The sequence below is a fragment of the Chironomus tepperi genome, unplaced genomic scaffold, assembly GCF_022539635.2.
Source record: "Chironomus tepperi strain 1889 unplaced genomic scaffold, CSIRO-AGI_Ctep_v1 contig_93, whole genome shotgun sequence".
In the NCBI taxonomy this organism is placed as follows: domain Eukaryota; kingdom Metazoa; phylum Arthropoda; class Insecta; order Diptera; family Chironomidae; genus Chironomus; species Chironomus tepperi.
The window spans coordinates 577,955-600,813 of NW_027226215.1; the positions used below are offsets into that span (position 1 = coordinate 577,955).

At 32.2% G+C, this 22,859-nt stretch overlaps 1 protein-coding gene across 7 annotated transcripts in view; it reads left to right on the plus strand.

Annotated features, from left to right (window-relative positions):
- The window catches only part of LOC139086942 (uncharacterized), a 95,937-nt gene that overhangs the window by 24,969 nt on the left and 48,109 nt on the right, over positions 1-22,859 (plus strand). For all 7 annotated transcript variants that reach the window (XM_070635597.1, XM_070635599.1, XM_070635595.1 and 4 more), the window contains exon 3: positions 14,040-14,391. In XM_070635597.1, coding sequence (XP_070491698.1) covers positions 14,040-14,391 — 352 coding nt within the window. The remainder of the gene's footprint in view (positions 1-14,039; positions 14,392-22,859) is intronic.

Here is a 22,859-nt window from a genome sequence, read left to right on the forward strand (position 1 = left end):
ATGCAAATATGGAATGTATGGAACTATTGAAGAGGCATGCAATTGAAAGCATCTGTGGCTTGATTCGAATCGAAATATATTTCAATATCGAGAATATTTGTTGTATAAAATATGTGTCGTATTGTAGAAAGTAGGATAAAAAGTTTGAATATTTGTGTCAGGGGTGTGCATTTGATTAACATACTATTCCATACTATTCAACTCCACATTTCCAATACAGCAGCTTTATGAATAGCAAACCAAGAGTCATGTAGAAATAATTTTGCAAAAGCGACGTACAATGTGCTTGAATCAGCTAAAATGCAGTACAAAGTCTCAAAATTGAGAGTCTAAAAATAGTATAACGATCATTTGAAATTCACATTTTATTGCTTCAATTTAAACATAACTTGAAGTCAACTTCAAGTTAATCGAACAAAGTTAATCCGTACATTGCGAAAAAGAAAGCATTTTAGGGCATTTTAGTGAATTTTATTTAATTCGAACGAATTTAAACAAATTTAAAGTCTGATGATTATTAACATAGGAAGACTAAGACACGAATGATGTGAATAAAGAGAAAAAATAGTAAACATAAGCCAATAATAGTCGCGAAAACTCAAATCTAAAATATAGAACAAAACAAAATGTCAATGATCTTTCACCCTAAAAATTCCTTTAAACAATCACATTTTAGTTTTGAATAAAATGCTGCCAGTATTATGTTGGCAGGACTCCCAATAGAACATAACAATAGTAACATAGTTTTAACTGAAGTATTTACTTTGTTATCCTGATCAGTAAACTTTACAACATTTGACACTTTTTGGTATGTTTCATGGCGTCGAGACGACAGTTTACATACTTAGAGCTGATTTGCCAATTTGATGGTTTGTTCCCTGATCAGACCCTAATAGACAGAGCTTTCTCTGCCTAAATATGCTACATAGTTGAGCATGCTCTGAGCTTATTCAGTTCTTAACTGCAAGTCCTTTGTCTAGATCCAAATTCTAAATCCTAGATTCTAAAACAATAGTCTGTTTGACCATCATCCAGACATAATTTCAATTTTTGCCATTCATATATGCTCTGCATGAAAATGATCTAAATAAAGAAAACATATAATAAGCTTCTATTACCATCATGTCTGCCTGTAAAGTCTTTAAACTCCATGCTGTCAAAATACTATCAAAATTACTTCTAACCACAAAAATCTCTTAACATCTATTCATAAACTAATTCAGTCTCTTGCTTAAAATTTTCATTTTTCTACTCATAAAATCTCAAAGCATCTGCTATAAAGGTATAAAAGATAATGAAAATTCCCGAATTTTCCTTCACTCAATGTTAATATAAACTTTCACAATGTGGTTCTTTAATTACAAACTCTTAACATGCAATAGAAAATTTATAATTTTTTTGGAAGAAAACATTCGTTGAAGGAAAAAAAAACAAAATATTTATAGCATTTTCTCACGAAGATTATTAGTAACGGAACATCGAGAGGAGATTCAATGAAGAAAGTTATCCAATAAAAAGTTTCGTTTCATTTCGTTTGTTAGCACATATCATTTTTAATGAAGCAAGTGTTGAGGATCCTTGTTGAAATTTCGAGGGTAATTTGAGATTTGTAACGGTTTTCAAAGATTTGAATTTTCGAAATTGTGCAAACTAAAATGAAATTTTGATTTTTTAACATTTTGGATTTTAAAAGAAAAAGAATTTCAGATTTTTAACGTTTTTTTAAAATTTGAATCTTTTTACTAAACAAAAATTCAAAAATTCGATTTCCGCTCAAATCTAACAAATTTATCAACTGACATTCAGCACAAATTTTAAATTTTTGCATTTTTAAAGTTTAGAAAAAATTTGAAATTTTAATTTTCTGCTGTCATTTTAATTTTAAAAGAAAGTTTGAAATTTGTAACGGTTTTTTAAAATTTAAATTTTCCTAACTTTACACAAATTAAAAAATTAAAATTTCCATTTAGGAAATTTCAATAAAATTCTGCTAAAATCTCCACAACAGCAGCATATTATAGCTTTAAAGAGTAATAGTGAACATAATGAAGAAATATAGACATGTCTTTATATCTGTTCATTTGTTGTTATTGCTCATCCAGCACAAAACTTTTCCACAACTTTGTGACAATAACATTTCTTGGAAAGGGAAATAAGCTGGAAAGTTTCGTAGTAATTTTGTTTTATTTTGGTTAATTCGAATTGATAAAAGTTTTTTTTGTTCCTCAATTCAGCATTTTTGTTGTTCTTTGTTCTAATTTAATTTTACCACTGCCGGTTATTAGACATAATTTTGAAATTATTCAATGATACCAATACTGAGTGCATTCAACTTTGTGGATTGCTGTTGTATCCTTGAAGTTTATTCTGAATTTAAAATGGAAGTAAAGTTTTAGAATTTCTAATTTTCTAATTTTACAAAACTCAAAATTTTCACTCATAAATTCATTTAGTTTTTAATGGATGTTTGAAAATTTTATTATAAATTATTTTGTTTAGTTTTTCATCTGTAATTAGAATTTAAATACTAAAAAAAAGAGTATAAAGTTTTTATTGCGCATTGTTCCATAGACTAGCTTTTAATGAGTTTAAATGTGCGAACAGTATGAATTAAGTTGAAATTGCTGCTATAAAAGGAAAAAAGAAGTGGGAAGAAACTTTACCTTTTTATTGAAGGTGTTCATACGGCAGCTGAGCAGACAAAGCTATGATTATTGCTTAAGAATGCAGCAAATTGAAGAAAGTTTTTTTTAAAGGATGTTGCTTTAATCCACAGTTATACCAGTGAAATGTCATCAGTGGTACAGCATTGGCTTTGCATGCCAACAGTCTTGGGTTCAATTCCTAGATCATGTAGAGTAGACGGCCTGCTATTCATTTCAAAGATCAGTCTTACATACTTAACAAAAACAGATCGTCAGAGACGTAATTGGCTGTATTGATTGACAGCATGACATTTGATCCCCTTCGGAGTCAGTCGTTGCCTTGTTCAATCATAATTTCTTCACATTCTATCAATCTTAGTTGCTCTGAGTATGATCTTTAAAGGTCATCACTCTGAAGACTACATCACTCCTACTTGCATAAACTATCGTCATATACCATAGAAATTCAAAAATAAATAATATCAAGGATCAAATCCAAGCAGAATACAATAAAAGTCACATAAACACCCACTCAATTATGAATCCATAAAACAAATTAGTTTCTTGTATGCCATCAACAGAAGATCCTCTCGACAGCAAATACATAGCTATCAAGAAATAATTACCATACTCTTAAGGCATACTCATCCATCTATATTTTCCTAGAATAAACAATTTTTTATTTGTTTTAACGCCTACAGCTTAATTCCTTACAGCCTATGATTGGCTAAAAACCATAAATGACACAACTTTTTTTTGCTGTTGTAAAGGATTCAATAAACATGAAATAATTTGTGGTTACTGAACAGAGTTTGGATCATTAAAAGTTGAATGGGGGAAGGAAACCACAATTCATTATCAATTTTCAATGTCTTACTCACGCCATTAATGACGCACGGAAAGTGATATAACGTAATAAGGTTAAGAACAATAGAATTATTTTATGAAACCGCAGATTCGTTTGTAGACATGACGGGTTGATTAGTGGAGGGTATGGAAGTTTGAATTCAGGATTTCATAGGATGTTGAAGGAGATGCTTGGATAGTCGGAAATTCAAATTTAATTTAAAGACTTAAGAAGAAATTTCTAAATTTTGTAACGGTTTTTCGAAATTCAAAAATTAACGGACATTTAATTTTTGAATATAAAAATCATGGATAACTCAGATATCTTCCTTTCTCAATCATCCTTATTGTAATCTACCACAATTCTATGTATAAAGCCACACAGTCAGTTCATCAGTTCATTGTCCTATCCCTCCGAGTAAATGAAGTTTAATCTCCCACATTCTTACTTATTCTATTCATATCTGATAAGACAAAAGTGTGTGACGTTCTAGATTTATGAAAGGCACACAAAAAAGCTCATGAAACTTTAATGTTACAAGCAACAATCAGAAACGTGAATTGAACGAGTTTTTTTTTTGTGCTTCTCTTCCTTCATTCACAAGACAATTGTAATCAAAAGCTCTTTTCAAGAATTTTATAAATGGAATGTCACTGTACGTCCTTTTATGGGAAGAAGCCTTTTCACGAGGAATGATGGTGTTACTGTCGTCATTATGTTTGATTGTCTTGTTGCACGTGGTGTTGTGTGTTATTTATATGAAAATGAGGTTTCACGTCGTATTCTTAAATGTTGTAAAACTTGATATTTAAGGTAGCAACATCTTGATTTATGGAGGGGTAGTTAAACTGCTGTTTGACTGGGTGGATGTGCTCTAGTTTAGCACTAATTTTTGCAGTAATGTGCTAATCTTTGTCTTTTGGACAACACTCTATCTCCGAAAGGTACGGTCCAACTCTGGCATTGAGATCGAGCTTTTGATGGGATTCGAACCCTTACATAAGAAAGAACGATAGAAATCCAGTCTGTTGCCTAACAACTCGGTCAAAGAAGCCTTAGATGGTAGATTAACCTTTATATGGCTCGATACCCAAGATTCCACTATGTTCAGCCACCACATGATGTTTCGTGCAAAACTGCAGCCCTGCGTGTCTAATATGCAGGAATTACAAATCTGTGGTTCTTGGTCGAACATCAAAAATTTCTAGATTTTACTCAATTTACGAAAACTTTTCGGAAATTCGTTCAATATTTCATCTGACCATAATCCTTTACAAACCAGTTGAATGCTCATTGATACTTGCTTTTCATATTTATAACATGAACCTGTTCCGCCTACATTGAATGAAAAGGGATCCTTTCGGTTTACGTAAATCTTGAACAATACAAAAATACGAATGAAAACCATATGGCAATTGCATGACTATGTTGTAACTTTTTTGTTTGGAGGTTTTATGCCTTGGTTTTGTTGCATGCTGTTTTTGTTATTTTTAGACTTTTTTGCTCTTTGAATGCTACGTGGCTAATTTGAGATTGTTGCTGCAGATGTGAAGCGATTTGAATTCTTATTACTTATTTTGATGGTGGTGCCGATCAATTGTGATCCATGGCCTCCCTCAGATGCTGTCTGAAACTGGCTTTCTCTTGCAAATTTCCAATAATTCCAAGAATTCTTCTCTAACAGGCAACGAGACCACTTTTAGGTATCGCAGTGGTCTTTCTGTTGCTAACATGATCTTTGCTTGTTAGTGCTTATTAAAGACTATAATTTAAAGTCCTTATTAAGTTACATCCATCATTTAGTTAAACTCATTACAATTATTGCCACAAAATTAGACATAAATCAACTAGTTTCTGGAAAGAATTTTCATCAATTTGCTATACAGTGCCATAAGTCATAAAGGCAAACAATTTAATCGACTATAAAATTTCTATTTGCCATGAAAAGGAACCATTATGACGAAAAATTGATTATTTATGTCATATTTTTTTGAATAAATTATGCCGACATCATATCAAATTTAATGTATATACATCTTTGGGGCTATTTCGATATAAATTTTCATTCTGGGACAAATTATGCAAATCTCTAAAAATATCAAGTTGAAAAAAAAAGCTGCGAGAACATAGAATTGGAAATGAGACAGATTCAAATTGTCATTTTCATTTATGAGACTTGAATATCGAGCCAAATGTGTACCTAGAAAATTATATTTTGAGTATAAATGATTTCTAATGGAATTTAAGCTCAATTCTTTTTTACTGGTTTTGTGGGATGATGAATAATTGAAATTTTGTGGTATGATCGAAATGTGACTTTAAATTGAAATTGAAATTGAGATATTTTTGGAAGATTCTTAAGGCAAATCTAGTGTTTGAAATTGGAGAAGAAGATATAGCTCAGTTGACATGATACATTCCTAAAGAATCTTGCAAAATTCAGGATCAAACGTAATTTTTTTAAATTTAAATCTCACAATCTTAAAGGTACAGGGCATGAAAAAGACGGAAAATAAGGAAAGATTTTGCTGAATTAAACTTGAAGCCGGAGTCACGTCGGTCTTTGGACATTATTTCTAGGCTTTTTCACATCGTGTGACTTTCCGGAGTCAGTCAAGGAGTTTTTCACATTTTGGGAAATTCCACAGAATAGATGTCTAATTCGGAATCTAATAAGATGAATTCGAATTGCACAAATTGGTTAATTGTTCAAAAATCCGTCTCAAGTCTCATTTGACTCTGACTTAATCCCAAATTCAATTAAAATTCGATACACAAGAAGATTCATGTCGGTCTGGTGCTGAATTTTGGATTAATTAACCGACTTGAGTTATTCGAGTAAGCCTTGCACTTTCCATAATCCTTGACTTCAACTGACTAGTAAATTTGAACGATAACTGATATAAATATTGCAATAAAATGAATAATTTGAAAGTATAGATTGTTCTCGATATCCTTGAAATAATTAATCCCGGAAGCTCAAAAGAGTTCATAAAATAGCAATAAAAATCCACCTACTCATAACTAGCCACACTTAACAACAGCAGCTTATCCAACTTGACGACATAATACACAACAAATTATATAATGAATCAGGTTAAGCCTTTTTTGTATCTACTTATTTATAGATATCGACTATAAAGTTTTAAAACGGAACACGAGCATGCAGCAATTAAAGCAAATGTCAATTCAGTACATCCAATTTTCAGTTCAAAATTACCTCCCAAAATCCCGTGAAGTTTTAATTGCAATTCGATAAATATAGGCACAAATAAACAAAGTTCATGATGAGGTTCAATAATAAATAGCATATCGATGTATATTTCAACAGCATGCGAATGCATTCATGTCATAAAAAATAGTCCGCGAATAAGGGTAATTTACTAACTGATGATTGCTTCAAGTGCTCATTTTCACACGTGATTCTATTCCTAACAGTATGTTTGCACGTTATTATAACTATTTCTCATACTTTGTGTACATTTGCATATATTTTAATGACTTCCAAACACAAACAGTACACACCAGCTATCTATATTAAAATGGAACAAGTTCTAAGTACAATTTTGATGCAAGCAACTCGTTGAATGCTCACGAAATATTAATATATACATTCCCAAGTGTATACATCTTCCTATCCTTTTCGTAACAACTATCTGTAGTACCACTCAATCTTAAGTGTTAGTTGTTCATTGTTTTGTAGTGCAACCGAGATTTTGTTGCATTTTCTTGAGTTTGGAAAGGTTTTTGTGCTAATTTTTACTGAGAATTTTTGGAATGAAATTTTGGAATGATGAAGTTTTTGGTGGAAGTTTATGTTTGTGTGAGATTATGGATCATCTTGAAAACAGCTAATCAGTTAATTGAATAAAAACTCGGATTATGGTCCTATTCGGTTTGAATTCGGCTCTTTGCCAGAATCAAGTTGACCTGGTGTCGGATTTAGGATCGGTTAAGTGACTTGTGTTATTCGGAACCGGCCTAGAGATGAAACTGAGTGCTTTATTATGGATTGAGGCTTATGTTAACGAGTCTGGAAGTGCAAAAGCAAAATCTCGTTAGCTGAATCGTTCCTTTCTAAATGGTTTCTTATCGAATAACGAAGTCGTGACACAGTCTTCACATTTCTATAATACGGCTTCTTATGACATAACTTAGTCGCGACAAAGCCTTTTTCATTTATGTTGCTTGAACCAGAATTCCCCCTGTCAAATGCAATTCCTCCAAAAGCTCCGCAATATATTTCTGTCTCCAAAATAATACATTTTAAGTCAGCATCAACATCCAACTTTATTCATTGATTAAAAATTAATTCTGCTGCTTTTAGAAAAGCACGAAATCACTGCAGACACAAAATATTCATCATTTTGAATATTCAAGAGCAGACAAAAGAAAGAAGATTCCTCAAAAACTTATTCATGCAGTCTCAGCACTTTCTTTAAAGCCAAAAGTAATTTTAATATTTAAGAGATAAAAATATATTCAATGACGATTCATGACTGGCACGTGAATTGAATATCGGTGGGAAAATAAAACAAATATTTGTGGGTGATGGCAAGATGCTTCCATTCAGCATGATGGGAATATCAAAAGTAGAACATATTTGTTATTTGAAGTGAACCTTGAGAGAAGGTTAAGGTCTCTAGTTTATTGTATTAAATTAAATTGGATTGAGAATTGATAGCAAATATGCAGGAAGTATTGAGGAAATATGTTCTTCCTATATATTATACATTATAGTTTCATAAGTAAACACTGAAGTACGATTTACAAAGCAATGGATTAAGATGATGAAAAGAAAACTGAAGAATTTATTGGAAGGAATGCTGAGGCTTTAATCTTGGAATGTAATGTATGTTTGCCATGAATGTTGGTTTATAGTTGAGAATGTTTGTTGATTTTATATGCTTTTTAAGTACGGATGGAAGAAGCAGAAATGTCATGAAATGTCACTTAACGAGGTACAGTCAATAAATTTAGGGTTCGAATCCTAGCATCCTAGTCTGAGTACCAAACAGTACAATGTGGGCATTTCAGACACTAGTAAGACAGTGCTGTAAAGCATAAGGCAGTCAAGGCATAAGCAGATTCAAGCTAAAGACGTAGAAATGACCAAAAATCCAGTACCAGACCAGCATGACTCTTGTCCCAGACCAGATTATATGAAATTAGATTTCAATCCATAGTCTAGTCTGCCATGCGCTGGATTTTTGCTCATTTCTACGCCATGTGCTTTCTGGGATGTTTAAGTGATTTATAATTGAGCTATCATTTACAAGTAACACACATGTGCATGTCATTGATGAATGTTCCCATTAGAGACATAACCTCAATTCACAAAAACCTCCAATTTCCATCTTATCAATCCAATTTTATTTCCACACAATCAAATTTCATCGATTTCAATTGTTGATACAACAATATCAACCAAAAAAATGTCACGAAATTTTGCGTGATTGACGTAAACAAATTTTTAGTCGTGCAGTTCACGAATCAATCTAAATTGTCGCAAACCGCGCCATTTGCTTGTGCTTTTTACAGCCATTCACAATGATGAATGAAGCATTTTTTTTTTTCATCTCAACAACATCTCAATTTCCATTATCGTCTATTCATCTTTATCTTGTTTCTTATGTTTGATATTATCATGAATGAATGAATGGATGCAGCTTGTAAGGATAGGGGTTGTGGTGATGTCTTTGACAAAAAACTATGAATGGTTTTTGAGGTTATTTTTCTGTGAGGAACTTGCTTGATATATTTGAATTTGGTCTGGATTCAGACGTAATCTACTCCCAAATAGATTTAGAGTCTGAATAAAGGACTTCTATTAATAGTAATTGAATGTCGAGCTTTAAAATCCCCTAAGTCAATGAAATATATTCTATATGTTTATCAGACTGTGGAAATGTCGAAGTTGGTCGTTATTTTTATTTTCAAAAAAATAAATGATTTTTGAATTTAGAAAGACCGTTATAAAACCTCCGAAATTTTCAATATTTAGAAAACCAAAAAATTATTACGAAATTAATTATTTCTTAATCTTTGAATCATATTTAGGTTGTGTAGCAACAAACCAAGCTTCATGTGACGGCTTAAGTTGAAAATTTTCAGATTTTTGCATCAATTTTTATAACGGTCAAAATTAATTTGAAATTTCGAATTTCAGTGTCGAAGGAATTCGACAATCAGATTTCCACAGACTGATGTTTATAATAAAAAGAAGCCTGAAAGCATCACTTTCTATAATTCCATCACTTTGCATGTATATGTTTATATATTTTCTTTGCAAATAGTCAGAACAATGGAGATGTTTGATTATGCATAAGAAACAGCTCTTTGAATCCTATTTCTGTACATTCATTTTTCTTCTCTTGATATATTCTTTCCATTTTCCTTCCTTCCTTCCTTCTACTCTTTTATATTATGTATATAATAGCAATGTCAATACACTCTCATTGTTGACGTCAATCGTCATTCCTTTATACTGACAATGAGTAATTTAAAAATGGTATTTATGGAGGTAATTTAATTTACCTCAATTGCCATGCTGATTTATACTTGAATTTCCTTTCATCCTATTTCATTTCATCTGTGACTTTGGCTTCTTTAACCGACAGTTTTATTGATATACTTTTTATTGTGATGTTGTTATGAGTAATGGGATATACTAAAGCAATCTTTTGGTTGAACAATCTGATGATTTTGGTTGTAAGGAATGACATACTTTTTTCTGTGTATTGTCTGTTAAAATTAGGTTAGATCTGGATCTGGAACTGCTTTTTGTATGAATTTTGCTGTTTCTAATAGCTGTACACCAGTTACTTAGTTAGACTCCTTCTGTAATTACTTATTTACTTACTTTGCTGGCCGGACAGATCAAGTATGATCCATGGCCTCCCTCAGTCGGAGCAATTTTATAATTAGAGCAGCAATTCTTCGTCACAACATTGTAAAAGCTCTCTTACGGATAGCTTCACTAATGCCAAGCAGAATCCGCTTCCATATTCCATATGAAAACTGCTTTAAAGTCATCCGTGACAGAGTCTATTTGCTGTTATTTATGACAGCAAGAAGTCGGGGTCACGTGCACGACTGATGAAATATGCAAAGGCTTCGTCAAGACTCTATCAAGCCTCCGTCGAGGTGGCTTTCTCATTTTGATCGTTCGAATAACAAGTCCTGATAGCACAAGTCGGTTAATCGGCTTTGAGTCAGATTCTTGATCAATTAACCGTTTTGTGATATTCGGGCTATGAATTTGTAAAAGCAACTCTTGCCTCAGCTTCAAAATCTAGCTTAGTTTCCTACGATGATACATGATACGATGATTCCTGTAAGTTGATACATGACGATGTTAAGTCATGTTCAATTGAAGACTGCTTTCTCCTTTATAATATAAGCATATATTAAGAAGCTTTTGAAATACCTCAAAAATCATAAAACCCAATTTTGATTATTTTAGCTACGTCATCATGCTAAAAAAAAAGCTTCCTTAAGAAAGACTTAATTAAAACTTTTCAATTTATTTTCTGGATTAAACAAGCGTCATTAAAAGATTTCCTTTATATTCATCATCTCATTCTACTTAATGCTTTTTCAATGATATAAAAATGAGGTTTTAAGATGACATAGATCTTTCATGTATAAATTGTTTTGAATATTTCCTTATTGTCACCGCAAGACTTCCATTTCCTAAATGAAATGAGATAAGATATAAATAAATTCATCCTTTTGAGGATTTTTAAGAACTAATCTCCTGTTCTGATTTTGTCTGCCAGTCTTTGGGCAGTTGGAATGACTTCAATGATCTCCTGATCGGTAATAAGTTACTTGAGTGTCATGTGACAGTCACTTGAGAGTCATGTGAGAGTCACTTGGGTGTCATGTGACAGTCACTTGAGTACCATGTGACAGTCACTTGAGTGTCCTGTGACAGTTACTTGAGTGTCTTATGGAAATCACTTGAGTGTCCTATGACAGTCACTTGAGTGTCATGTGACAGTCATTTGAGTCCCATGTGACAGTCATTTGAGTCCCATGTGACAGTCGCTTGAGTGTCGTGTGGAAGTCACTTGAGTGCCATGTGACAGTCACTTGGCTGCCATGAACAATTTGTTTCAATCAGATCTGTTTTTTATCAATTTTAAATGCTTTCAATACTCTCCAACACTCCATACATTTCTTTAACTTTATAAATCATATATGAATCTTCCTTAATTTAATGGGGAAACCCTTTTTTCATGATGAACAATTGATGGAAATTTTCCTCAAGTTTTTCTCGTCTCAAGAAATTTAATAGAATTTTTATTTAATTCAATCATACTTTATTTCGTTGTGGTCAAAAGGGACTTGATGTCGACTCAATTATTTGGGTTTCTTTCTCTTAATAAGAAAGCTTTGATCAGAAAGACAGACAGAAAAAGGATTTGAGAGCAATTTTAAAACTTAATTTTTATTTTGGGGTTTTTGGAATGAATTGTTAATGTGACTCGTGCTGAAAAGTTTAATTGGAATTTGATGAAAGTTTTAGAAGTTTGTGGATTTGGGAAGAAAACAAATTGATGAATTAATTGAAGTGTTAATGATTGATATGGTTATTTTATGTCTATATTTTGGGGAAAAATAGAATTTGAGTTAATTTGGTGTTAGCAAAGCATTCAATGATGGAACCTTTTTCATTTCAAGCTGCCAATTTGATTGAAATCAATTAAAAATCCTAAAAATGCTTTATTTTGCAAACTGTACGGATTAAAATTTAAGATCAATATGAAGTTGACTTCAAGTTTCGATAAATTTAATGAATTTGAATTTCCTATGACTATTATGATTCATTTCGATTGTTAATTGAATGAAGCAATGAAAAAGTGGATGTTTTACAATTTTAACATGTCGTATACCTTACAAAACATATCATAAATTGACTTTATTCAAGACATTCTTCCTTAAATTCGATAAATTGATAATCTGTCACAGACTTGCGTCATTTCATTTCGAAAAAATTCGAAATTAGTTCGAAAATATTCGAAATTGATTGCGAAAATTCAAAAAATATTTTACCGTTGATATAAATGTAAACAACGAAAAATATTTATTAAAAATTATCAGTTCTTTTGATGAAATTCCATGAAGTTAAGACTCAAATGATCATTAATATCATTGCTCATTTGAAAGAAAACAGTTACATGCATCAAAATTTGAATAAATATTGATTTTTTGTTTGTAACGTATTTTTTGAATTTAAAAATTTTCAACGGTCATTTATTTTTTAAAAATATAGTTTTCATCCCCGTTTTTTCATTCAAATAATAACGATCAATATTTGAAATGACGCTAGTCTGATCTGTCATAAGTTTCATGATGTTTTCCCATATTCTCACATCAGTCATTTCAATTTGCACAAAACATTAACTCCATAAGCAAAACGACATGACAATCCAATCGATTGAGCTATTCCGATAATATCTAAGAAGCTTTATTCTACAAAATAAATTTTAATGTTTGTCATATGACGATAATCAGTTTAATAACGTAAGAAAAATATTTTACATTCCATAAAATAAGAGCATAAAAGAACTTCCACATATTTGTATTTTTCATATTTCAATCAGCATTCTTGTACGACAAAAGGAATACTTCCAATATATATATGAAGGCATATGACAAAAATAATCTGCGAAAAATGTTTTATGGAAAAATCAATATGACGGAAAAAAGGGAGATTGTAGGTCGTGAGACAGACAAATTGAATTTTTCTCTTTTTCGGATGTGCCGTAATAGAATTACAATTTTCAATGCACATTTTTAAGTACAGACCTTAGCGACACAAGTGATAGGGATCCATATTAAGGTTTCGTGAAGTCTATATCTTGATAAATTCTCGAGACAGAAATTATCCGGGAAGTATCGGTCTCGGAATCAAGAAACCTTAATCCATATGGTTTCCAAGGTTAGGCTGCTTCCGTTTTGTACTGATAAAAAAAGGTTTATTGGAGTTTTGTCGAGTTTTATTTCCGAGTCGAGGTGGCTCAGTGGCGGGATGGTTTTGTACTTTGGTATCTAATTATTGTGATATACCGACCAAGCGGTCATGGGTTCGAGACTCGGCAGGAATAACATTTTAACCTGTCCTTTTTCGAATTGTATGCCGTGGAAATAGGTCACAGCCCTTTGTAGTCTAAAGACATTAAAATTGATGATGATATCGTCATCAAATGAATATTTCTGATCCCACTGAGGATCTATTGAGTACACAGTGGTCTGGCGTACACCTTCATTCGATAAACAATCATTAAACGTGAACCCTTCAAGGCAGTGCCTTATTCTCATTTATATCGCTCGGCATACAAGAACATATATACCTAAAGAGCAAAGGTTAAACCTTCATTCCTCATAAAAAAGTAAGCAGCAACAGAATTTATAAAATTTTTATAACTCCTCATTGGATACGTCTACGTAATTGACATACATTTGATCTGACACGGTGTATAATATCATTAATTATTCATTTGTTTTTTTTTTCTGTTCCTTAATATTTTTCTTTTCAGTTGAAATTCCACAACCTCAGCCACGCGATGTCATTGATTTCATACTTGAGACGACGACGCCGAATGGAAATGTAATGGGAATTTTTCCAGAGACACCTGTAGTTTATCATCGTAATGGTTATGCCAATGAAGTTGTACGAAATGGTGTTCAACAAATCGTAACATCGGATAGTGATAAAAAATTAGATGCAAATCGTAATAGCAATAACAAAAAGCAAAACGTTATTGAACATAATGACTGTGAACGTAACGTAGTTTATCATAAATTTAGCATAAGTGACGAAAAAGTGACATTCAATTGGACAACTGGCGACGTTAAGCTGTCGAATGAAAGCAATTTAGTAAATTTTCGGTAAGTTTCACTCTTTTTTATCCTTTTTGACAATAAAATGTTTTTGGGTTTTAATGGCTAGCGCATGTTTTTGAGATATGTAATTGAGGGTATATGACATGGTTTGTGAATAGATTATTAGTGACATATTCTTTGTGGATTTTATATGATTTGAAAGGTGATTGAACTCATACATAAATTGTCGTTAGCCCAATTGAATTGATCAGGGTTATTACTCTGCCTCAATTTCGGTTTGATTCTGAATACCTCTAGAATACACAATTACACAATACAGAAAGCTCTGCTATCCATCTTCTACAATAAAGTCAAAAAATATCTTAATGTGCGCAGTTAATAGGTTATGTCTGACAATGCCTACCAACTAGGAATCATCTTTATCTAAGATGACTAAAATAGATTCTAGCCCAGTATGCTAGATGTACCTAAGACAAGCTAGAGCCTACCAAAGCCAATGGCTAGCTGGCTGTAGGTTTACCCTTGTAAAGGCTAATTTTAATGCCTTCCCAAAGACATGTTGTTGAATCACATGACTAAAAAAGTATAATTCCGAATAGCGGATCCCGAATAGGACTCGAACCCTCGTCCTACGATTCTCAGTCTCAAGCTCTTACCACTGAGCTATTCTGGGTTACTCAGCTTTTTTTTGCAAAGCACCGTATATAAATTATGCATTTTCTGTATCCTCTTACTACAGAATTCTAAATGACACATTCCAACATATGCAGATCATAATTCAAATGTTACACGGATGATGTTTCTAATAGCTCCCTAAGCTACCTGGATAAAACGCTGTTCTGTAACACATCATCCACCCTAAAGTCCTCTCAATACTCTATTTTCTCATGGATTTTAGAATGATATGAGAAGAGTTCTTGTTTTGCAAACGAATGTTGACATTTTACATTCCATTTTTCATCATGTAGTCCAGTGTTGCGCAAACTGTTTGTCGCGGCACACTAATTTCAAAAATGTTTGATAATGTCATGAATCGCATGACATATATGGTTTAGGTCGTGGCTTCATACAAATATGTGCCGCAGCTCACAGTTTGTACAACACTGACACAGATGAATAGATAGATGGAAATGTATTTCAGTCCTCACTCAACTGAATTTAACTGCTTATGAACGAATAAATAATTCATACAGAAAATTGTTTTTTTCTTTTCTTCATAGTTTCAATCTCCATTTTATGCCTTTTAAAGCTTATTTATACAAAATCCTGCCCACTTTTGTGTGAGAACAAGAGCATGAGCGACATAAGACTAATGGACGACAAAACAAAAAAATTTACATTATACAGAAAACATGCTCGACAATTAAATGAGGCAATTTGCATGATATTTTTATTTCCTTTCTCTTTTGTTACATCATATTTCCGTTTATATTCATATCCTACCTGTTCCATTACATACACAACAGTCTTGTTGCTTCAAGCTACTTTTCATATCAATCTGGAAAAGTCGGAGCCTCTTTTCTGCTTCTTATTTTAAAACTCGAGTTTATTTTTATATTAAACATTTTTCTCTCATTTTTTTAATGTTCACATGATGATAAGGGTTTGATAGAGTGGAGCTTTAAGTTTATACATTCATGTGAATGTATTTATCTAAAATTGAAGCATTCTACTATCCTAAATTTTTCATGAAATATCAAGAATTCTCATCTTTTTTTGTTAAGCATATTGTAATTTTTGCAAGAATATGCCCTGACGGTAACTCTTTACAATATAGTTGAAGTCAAATGTAGAAAAGGTCAAGAAGCTTAATATTTTGGTAAAATGTAATGAGGGTAAATCACAAATTATGTACTCTAATATCGATCATTTTTCAAATAACAACATCAAAATACCGTCGTGATGATGGTTTTTGTCCAATGGACATTTTGATTTCTTTAAACTCTACACAGTTGCCCAGGGTATACCAATGCAATGTACCTTGCAACAATTTGTGTGTCGCGAATCGCACGGTAGTCCGACGCTCTAACCACTTGACCATTGCCGCTTTTTCGCTGCCCCAACATAATACCATCTTCTGGATATTTTGCGTTTATCCATCTAACAACATCATATTGGTCAAAGTCTTGGAACATGAGTGTGGAGGGTGAACGTTCTATTGGCGTTTTCGAGAAGGATTCTCAGAGTCATTTTTGGTCTAAAGTAGGATTATCAAAAATTCTAATAAGTCAGTAATGTGGAAACATTACTTATATTGATGCTGATATTGGAAAAAACGAATTAAATTGCCTTCGATGAGCTGGATGTTATTATAGACCTGTGGAAGCTCCATGAAGTAATGATGTTTAAGTCTGACTATGAACTGCTACACTTAAGAATCCAAAGTAATTAAAATTTTTGAAAAATCATTAAACGAATGGTGGGATTCGACCCCGGGAGTTCAAATTCCAGACCATTTTCCATGAGCTGTACCTTGCTAAGAAAGCTATCAAGGCACTTTTGCTTCTTAAATAATACGATCGTTATATTGATCTTTAGTCCAAAATTTTGTTCTTCGACCAACACAAGCAAGTTGAAAGTAGATAAGCAGTTAAGTCGCACATTGATGTAATTATTAAGGTGCAACCTTAAATATATTTAACTCGAATTCGGTGTTTTCAAATTCTGTTAAGCCACAAATTTGAGCTTTTTTGTAATAGTTTAGATGCTTTAACATCGACCTAAATTTAAAGAATTCGACTCTTCTGCGATCCTAAGAATCACTTGATTCCTATTATGTAATACCGAATTTATCGATAAACAATCAAAAAATCCATCAATCTTCCATAAAAATTCAGAAAAAATCTCCTGCCAGGATTAAAATTAGAATAACATATCCTCTCATTATGGAGAATGTAAAATTCAAGGGCTTTCTCAAGAGCATCACTGCTTACATTTCAGATTCATTTTTATTGTGATGAAACGCTTTTTTTTTGAAAATTTCATGAGAACTTTGCGAGGTTTAAGATAGAAATACAGAGTATGCTTGTATGTAATGTTGAGGAAATTGGAAAACTTCAGATGATGAAAGAAAAAGTTTATCGGTGCTGTCTATATCTCAAACTGTACAACGTCTGCATATCGTTTGACGTCAGTTAAAGTTCTCATAATTGAATTATCTTTTGATCATTTCAAACTCTGAATTGCTAATAGATTTTAATTATAGCAATCTGTGATTGAAACTTTTGATAAATGCAATAATTTAATTATCAGATTGTGCATTTGTGACTCAAGAGATGTTTTAATTAATTTTATGCTTCTTTCAGTAATTAAATGTGGATGCAAAAAAGGAAGCCTTTTGAAATTTCTATGGCAAAGCATGAGGAATATTATGGTGATTAAAATGTCTTTTAAGCTAAATTTGAGGATTAGGATGAATAATGTTAATTAAAGCTTTTTTCTTGAGTATTTTAATTTGCCCTTTTCTGGAATATAAGGCAGATTAAACTGTTTTTGGCTCAAATGTTCCTTTTCTGATGGGATTTTGAAGATGAAGATGGTCTATTATACTTATTAGACATCATGTAGATATCAGGATGTGGCTTTATTTGATCTATTGTTGATTAAATACTTCAAAAAGTTGAAATTCTAGTCAAACTAAAATTAACGGCTATGTCGGATTCAAAAAAGTAACAGAAGTTCAAAATTTAATGAAAAGTTTAAATCTAAGTTCAAAGTTTGAACTTCAGTATTTTTATGGCGCGAACTCATAGAGAAATTCATTCTGAGTTGAACAATTAAGAAGAAAACATCTAAAGGATGATAACACTAAGGAATAATTGAAGGCTTAATGCATAGAGAAAAAGGCTAAAGCCCAAAAAGTGCTTTTCACTACTTACTAAATTAAGTAATTCAAAACAAAATTAAGGATAATAATGTGAGACAAGTAAGTATCGAACGCAAATGAAGTCGAAAATTCAAAAATAAAGCATATAACTGACGAATTTTCAATACTATTGTAAGTTTATGATTCAAATTGCACTAAAGAAGCTTTGAATTCATTAAAGCCTTAAATATCTTCGAAAAATCAATAGCAACAATCCAAACATAACCTTAGACATTATCAAAAATTAAGTCACTGAATTTATCAAAGCTCAAAAGCTCAAATTCCCACAATTCAATAATCAAGCTTATAAGCTCACATCCTAATGTCATTCATCAAACATCAACTACCTAATGAATCTTTTCAGATAATTCCGAATAGAGTACATTAAGCAAATTGACGTTCCATAAGCCGCATTTTGAAAATCAATAAAATTTAAGATACAAAATAATATTAACCTATCATAATGGTAATAAAATGGCATTATAGAAGAGTCAAAACCACCACATCATCGTCGTCATCATCATCATCATAACAGTAATGACAATAATTTATATTCATACTTCCTCCAAAAGTTTACTTTTTTTTTCGTAAAGTGAATAAATGTAATGAAATCAACTTTATGTTTGTCGATGACAGACAGAATTGTGTGCATATACATGGAAATGTCTCATACGTCTATGTATCTCTATATTAAATATAATTCGGTAAAAAGCTCTTTTGGGTACATTTCGACTGTAGACAGTATCGAGCTATTTCATGTTTGAAGATAAGGCAAAAAAAGGAGAAGAAGACGAAGAAAATCCATTTAAGTAAATAAAAAATTTACGTACGGAAGACAAAATAAGCCGCGACGAAATTCGATGGGAGAGTTTGAGAAGCTTTTTGGGGTTTAGTTTGGATTGGAGCGAACTTTTTTGATGATTTTAGCTTATTTGAGATTTGTGACTGTTGCAACTTTCATTTGAGATTTGAATAATATTTATTGTACATAGTTGAACACCCCTTTTCATACAAATGCTCAGTTCATTTTTTGAACTTCGAAGAATAAACAATCAAATCTCACAATCCATTCTAAATTGCTTCATTTGCATAAGACAAACAGGACAATTAAAACTTTATCCTACAAACAGACAGTCAAACACCAAAAGCGCACATCCTTCATTACAAATACTTCAATAAGCTTCAATGAACAATTTTTTTTGGAAGCACTTAGCGTAAATTTTATTTCACTCAATGGAAATTGTGTGTAGAAAAATTCTGCTTTCCTTTACGTTTTATACGACTTGAAACATTGCCAACTTTTCTTCCCTTACCATCATCGTGTCGTACTCATGTACATATTTGTTCCTGAGCAGCATGTGGTATTAAAAAGTCAAATAAAATAAAAAAAGATCAAATCTTGTTAGCCACATAGAAATTGAATAACATTATGAATCACAATGAATTTTTGAAAAAGCTGTTGATTTTTTTAGTAGAATTTATGATTTTTCGTGTACATTTTTGTTGTTATAATGAATTTTTGATGTGCACAGAAAAGCTTTTTTCGGAAATGTTCTGAATAAAATGAACAAAAATCAACAATTCTCGGAAGGATTGTCGACTTAAAGTGAACTTTTTTGTTTAATTTTACGAGTGTCTGCATGAAAAAAATCTACAAATAAGGAAGGTTTGGAATTAGAAATGCCTGTCAATGATAACAATAGAGGATGAAGGTTTACGCACCATTGACGAAATGATGTTTCTCAAAAAAATGTCTATTGCAATGCAAATGAACTCGAGGACTGTTCCCGAGTGACACAAATGAAGAAGGCTTCACATGGAGCTTTTATGCTCTTCTATTAACTCCAAGCCTAAATGACAAGCATTTGAATGCCAAATGTCGCTCGGGTTTGATACATGAATTTGTCGTATCTTGTTGCTAGGATGAGTATTCGTTGTGTACATGATTTTTTACATGCTTTTTATGGAAATGTTTCGGCTCATGTTGAACTGAACCTTCATTGAAATTTTATATGTACATCATATTTTGCCTTTTTGTGCGTTATATCATGTAACATTTTTTTGGGGACAAATTTGTTTGTTGATTTTTTAAGCTGCTTAAATAATATTGGTTAGGTTACGCTTTGAGTAAAATAACTTAAAATGATACTTTAATTGATGAAAAGATTAACCCAATTAATTATTGTATTTTGAAGGATTGATTATTTATCAAGGTCTTAGTCATATCTACGATCGATTAATTACATTCTCCATGGGATGTTTCGAAAAATAGGTCATTAGACGACTGTCGGCTTAGACATTAACTTAACATTATGTCAAGTAGTCTACCCGGACAAGAATTAAATTTAAATCAGTGGTTGAACGTCGGCTAGCATATGTCGATATTCTTGCTTTGGCTTAATCGAATAAGCAAGACAGGAACCCCATTGTTGACTTTTCTTACTTACTTACTTCGCTGGCCGTACAGCTCAAGTGTTGTTCATGCCTCCATCAGTCGGCGCCTGAAGCTCTATGTTTATCGACAGCTTCTTTTCACGAGTTTTTTTCTGGAAAAGTCAACTGGACTCCATAAAAAATCTGAGTCGACACTGTGCACTGGTTTTGACGATAACATTTGGGTATATACCAGCAATATCGCCTAGACACCAGACTAAGCAATATGCTCGTTCTAGACAAAAAATCTCCTGTAAACCTAATCAGTCTGTAAATTCTTTAAAATTGAAGCCTCTTTCCTCCGATTTGAATTCTACCCATATCAAATTTTCAAAAAATATTTCTATTATATTCAATATTAATCAAGTATCCGTCCCCAATTGATGATTTATAAATAAAATATCAAGCTACAACTCGTGACATTGACCTTACAATGTACTCTCAAAAAGTAAAAGTCAAATCATTGATTTTTCTCATGCTAACGAGAAAAGACGATGCTAAAGATGCGAGAAAAAAGTCACTATAGAAATTGATTATTCAAGTGAATATTATTCTTTTACGCGACCCTTCGAGCATCAATAAGTTTCACAAGAGTCTATTTTGATTTCATATTCAAAAGGTTTTTCTTTATTTCATTTCCATTTCTCATTCATTTACCTTTTTTGCTACCTCTATTAAAATCTTGTCAAGTGAATAAAAAAAAAATCTATAAAGAGTTTTTCATACTTTTCAACACTGTATTTATTTCCTCTTTTACTAATGAATATGAAATATGAAAGCTACAAGTTGAATAAATCACATAAAGGAAAATTTTTTGAAACTGAAATGTTAATGCATATTTAATGAGATTATGATAGGGAAAGATACATACTTAGTTCAATGACTTGAATTTGTTTTAAATGTGAGATATTGAGCAAAGTTTATACATTGTATGTATTTTAATACTTTACCATTGAGCTACCCCAGGGAACACAAGGCTTCACTTGGAAGTCAAATCGAGCTCGCAGTCTTTTATTGCTTCATGTAGATATTGTATAAGGATTTCATTGTGACGCTTAGGTATTAGAACTATTTAAAATTTCGCCAAAAGGTCCAGGCCTGCATTGTTTGCACTTTAGGTGCGCAGGGCAACAGTCTCCGGTTGTATTTTATAATCCAGTAGTCTTTATGTACGCAGCGAGATAAACACCTTGGAACGGGCTTCGCGGTTGTTTAAGATATACCAAAACAACGCTTTTTGGACATTGTAGGCATCGTAGTGCCTACACGTTTGGACGAACTCTTAATTAACGAATCGTCCGACAAAGGTTTTCAAACATTAGCTTAAGACAAGATTATGATGTTTAAGCCTAGCTATTCAGAGCACAATCTTCGGTAGTAATTTAGTATGTCCAGCAGACATTTGAAGTTGTTTCAATATCAGCTCTCGTTTCAATTATTCAGTCAGTTACAACATATTAAAGTTCGTTGCAGTAAAAGCCCTAACATGGTGAATTTGCCGTTCTCATTTCTTTCTCGTCTATTACCCGCAAGACACATAACGTAGACACGGTCAAAAGTCCATCACCAAACTAGAGTGACTATGGTTCCCAGATTTCATAAAATTCGGACTCAGAACAGAGTCTTATAAGCCTGGGACTGGATATTTGGATATTTCTTCGTCGAGTGTATGCTTTCTTGCTATCGGGATCGGGATCAGGTTTTCCAGATCCCGATTCCGAAAATGTATCGGGACCGGAATTTCGAGAAAGCATAGTCATGTGCTTTTCGGGAATATTTATGACCCGTTCCAACGTCTTAAATATTTAACTATCGTAGAAACTATTTCTTTAGTATTGATAATTACTGGCTACACCACCAAACAATCCTTAATTGGTAACCTAAAATTTAATTACTTTAAAGCACTCTTAAAATTCAAATGCTTATTGTTCAAGTATCATAAAAACTTCTTTATTTCAATTTTACAACATTACGTTTGTTTTATTACACATCAGGGTTACATGAATTACTGTTGAAATGCTAGCTAGAAAAAGTTAATTAAAATTCAAACTGTTATTTCATGTGCAGATAAACTTTTTTGTGAAACGTAAAAGAACCGACAGTTGAACATTAAATATTATTGTATTATAATCCATTAATATGAATTATAAATGTTTATGCAATGTTGCAAGAAATTCGATTGTCATGATACCCAGAAGCACTATCCATTATTCAA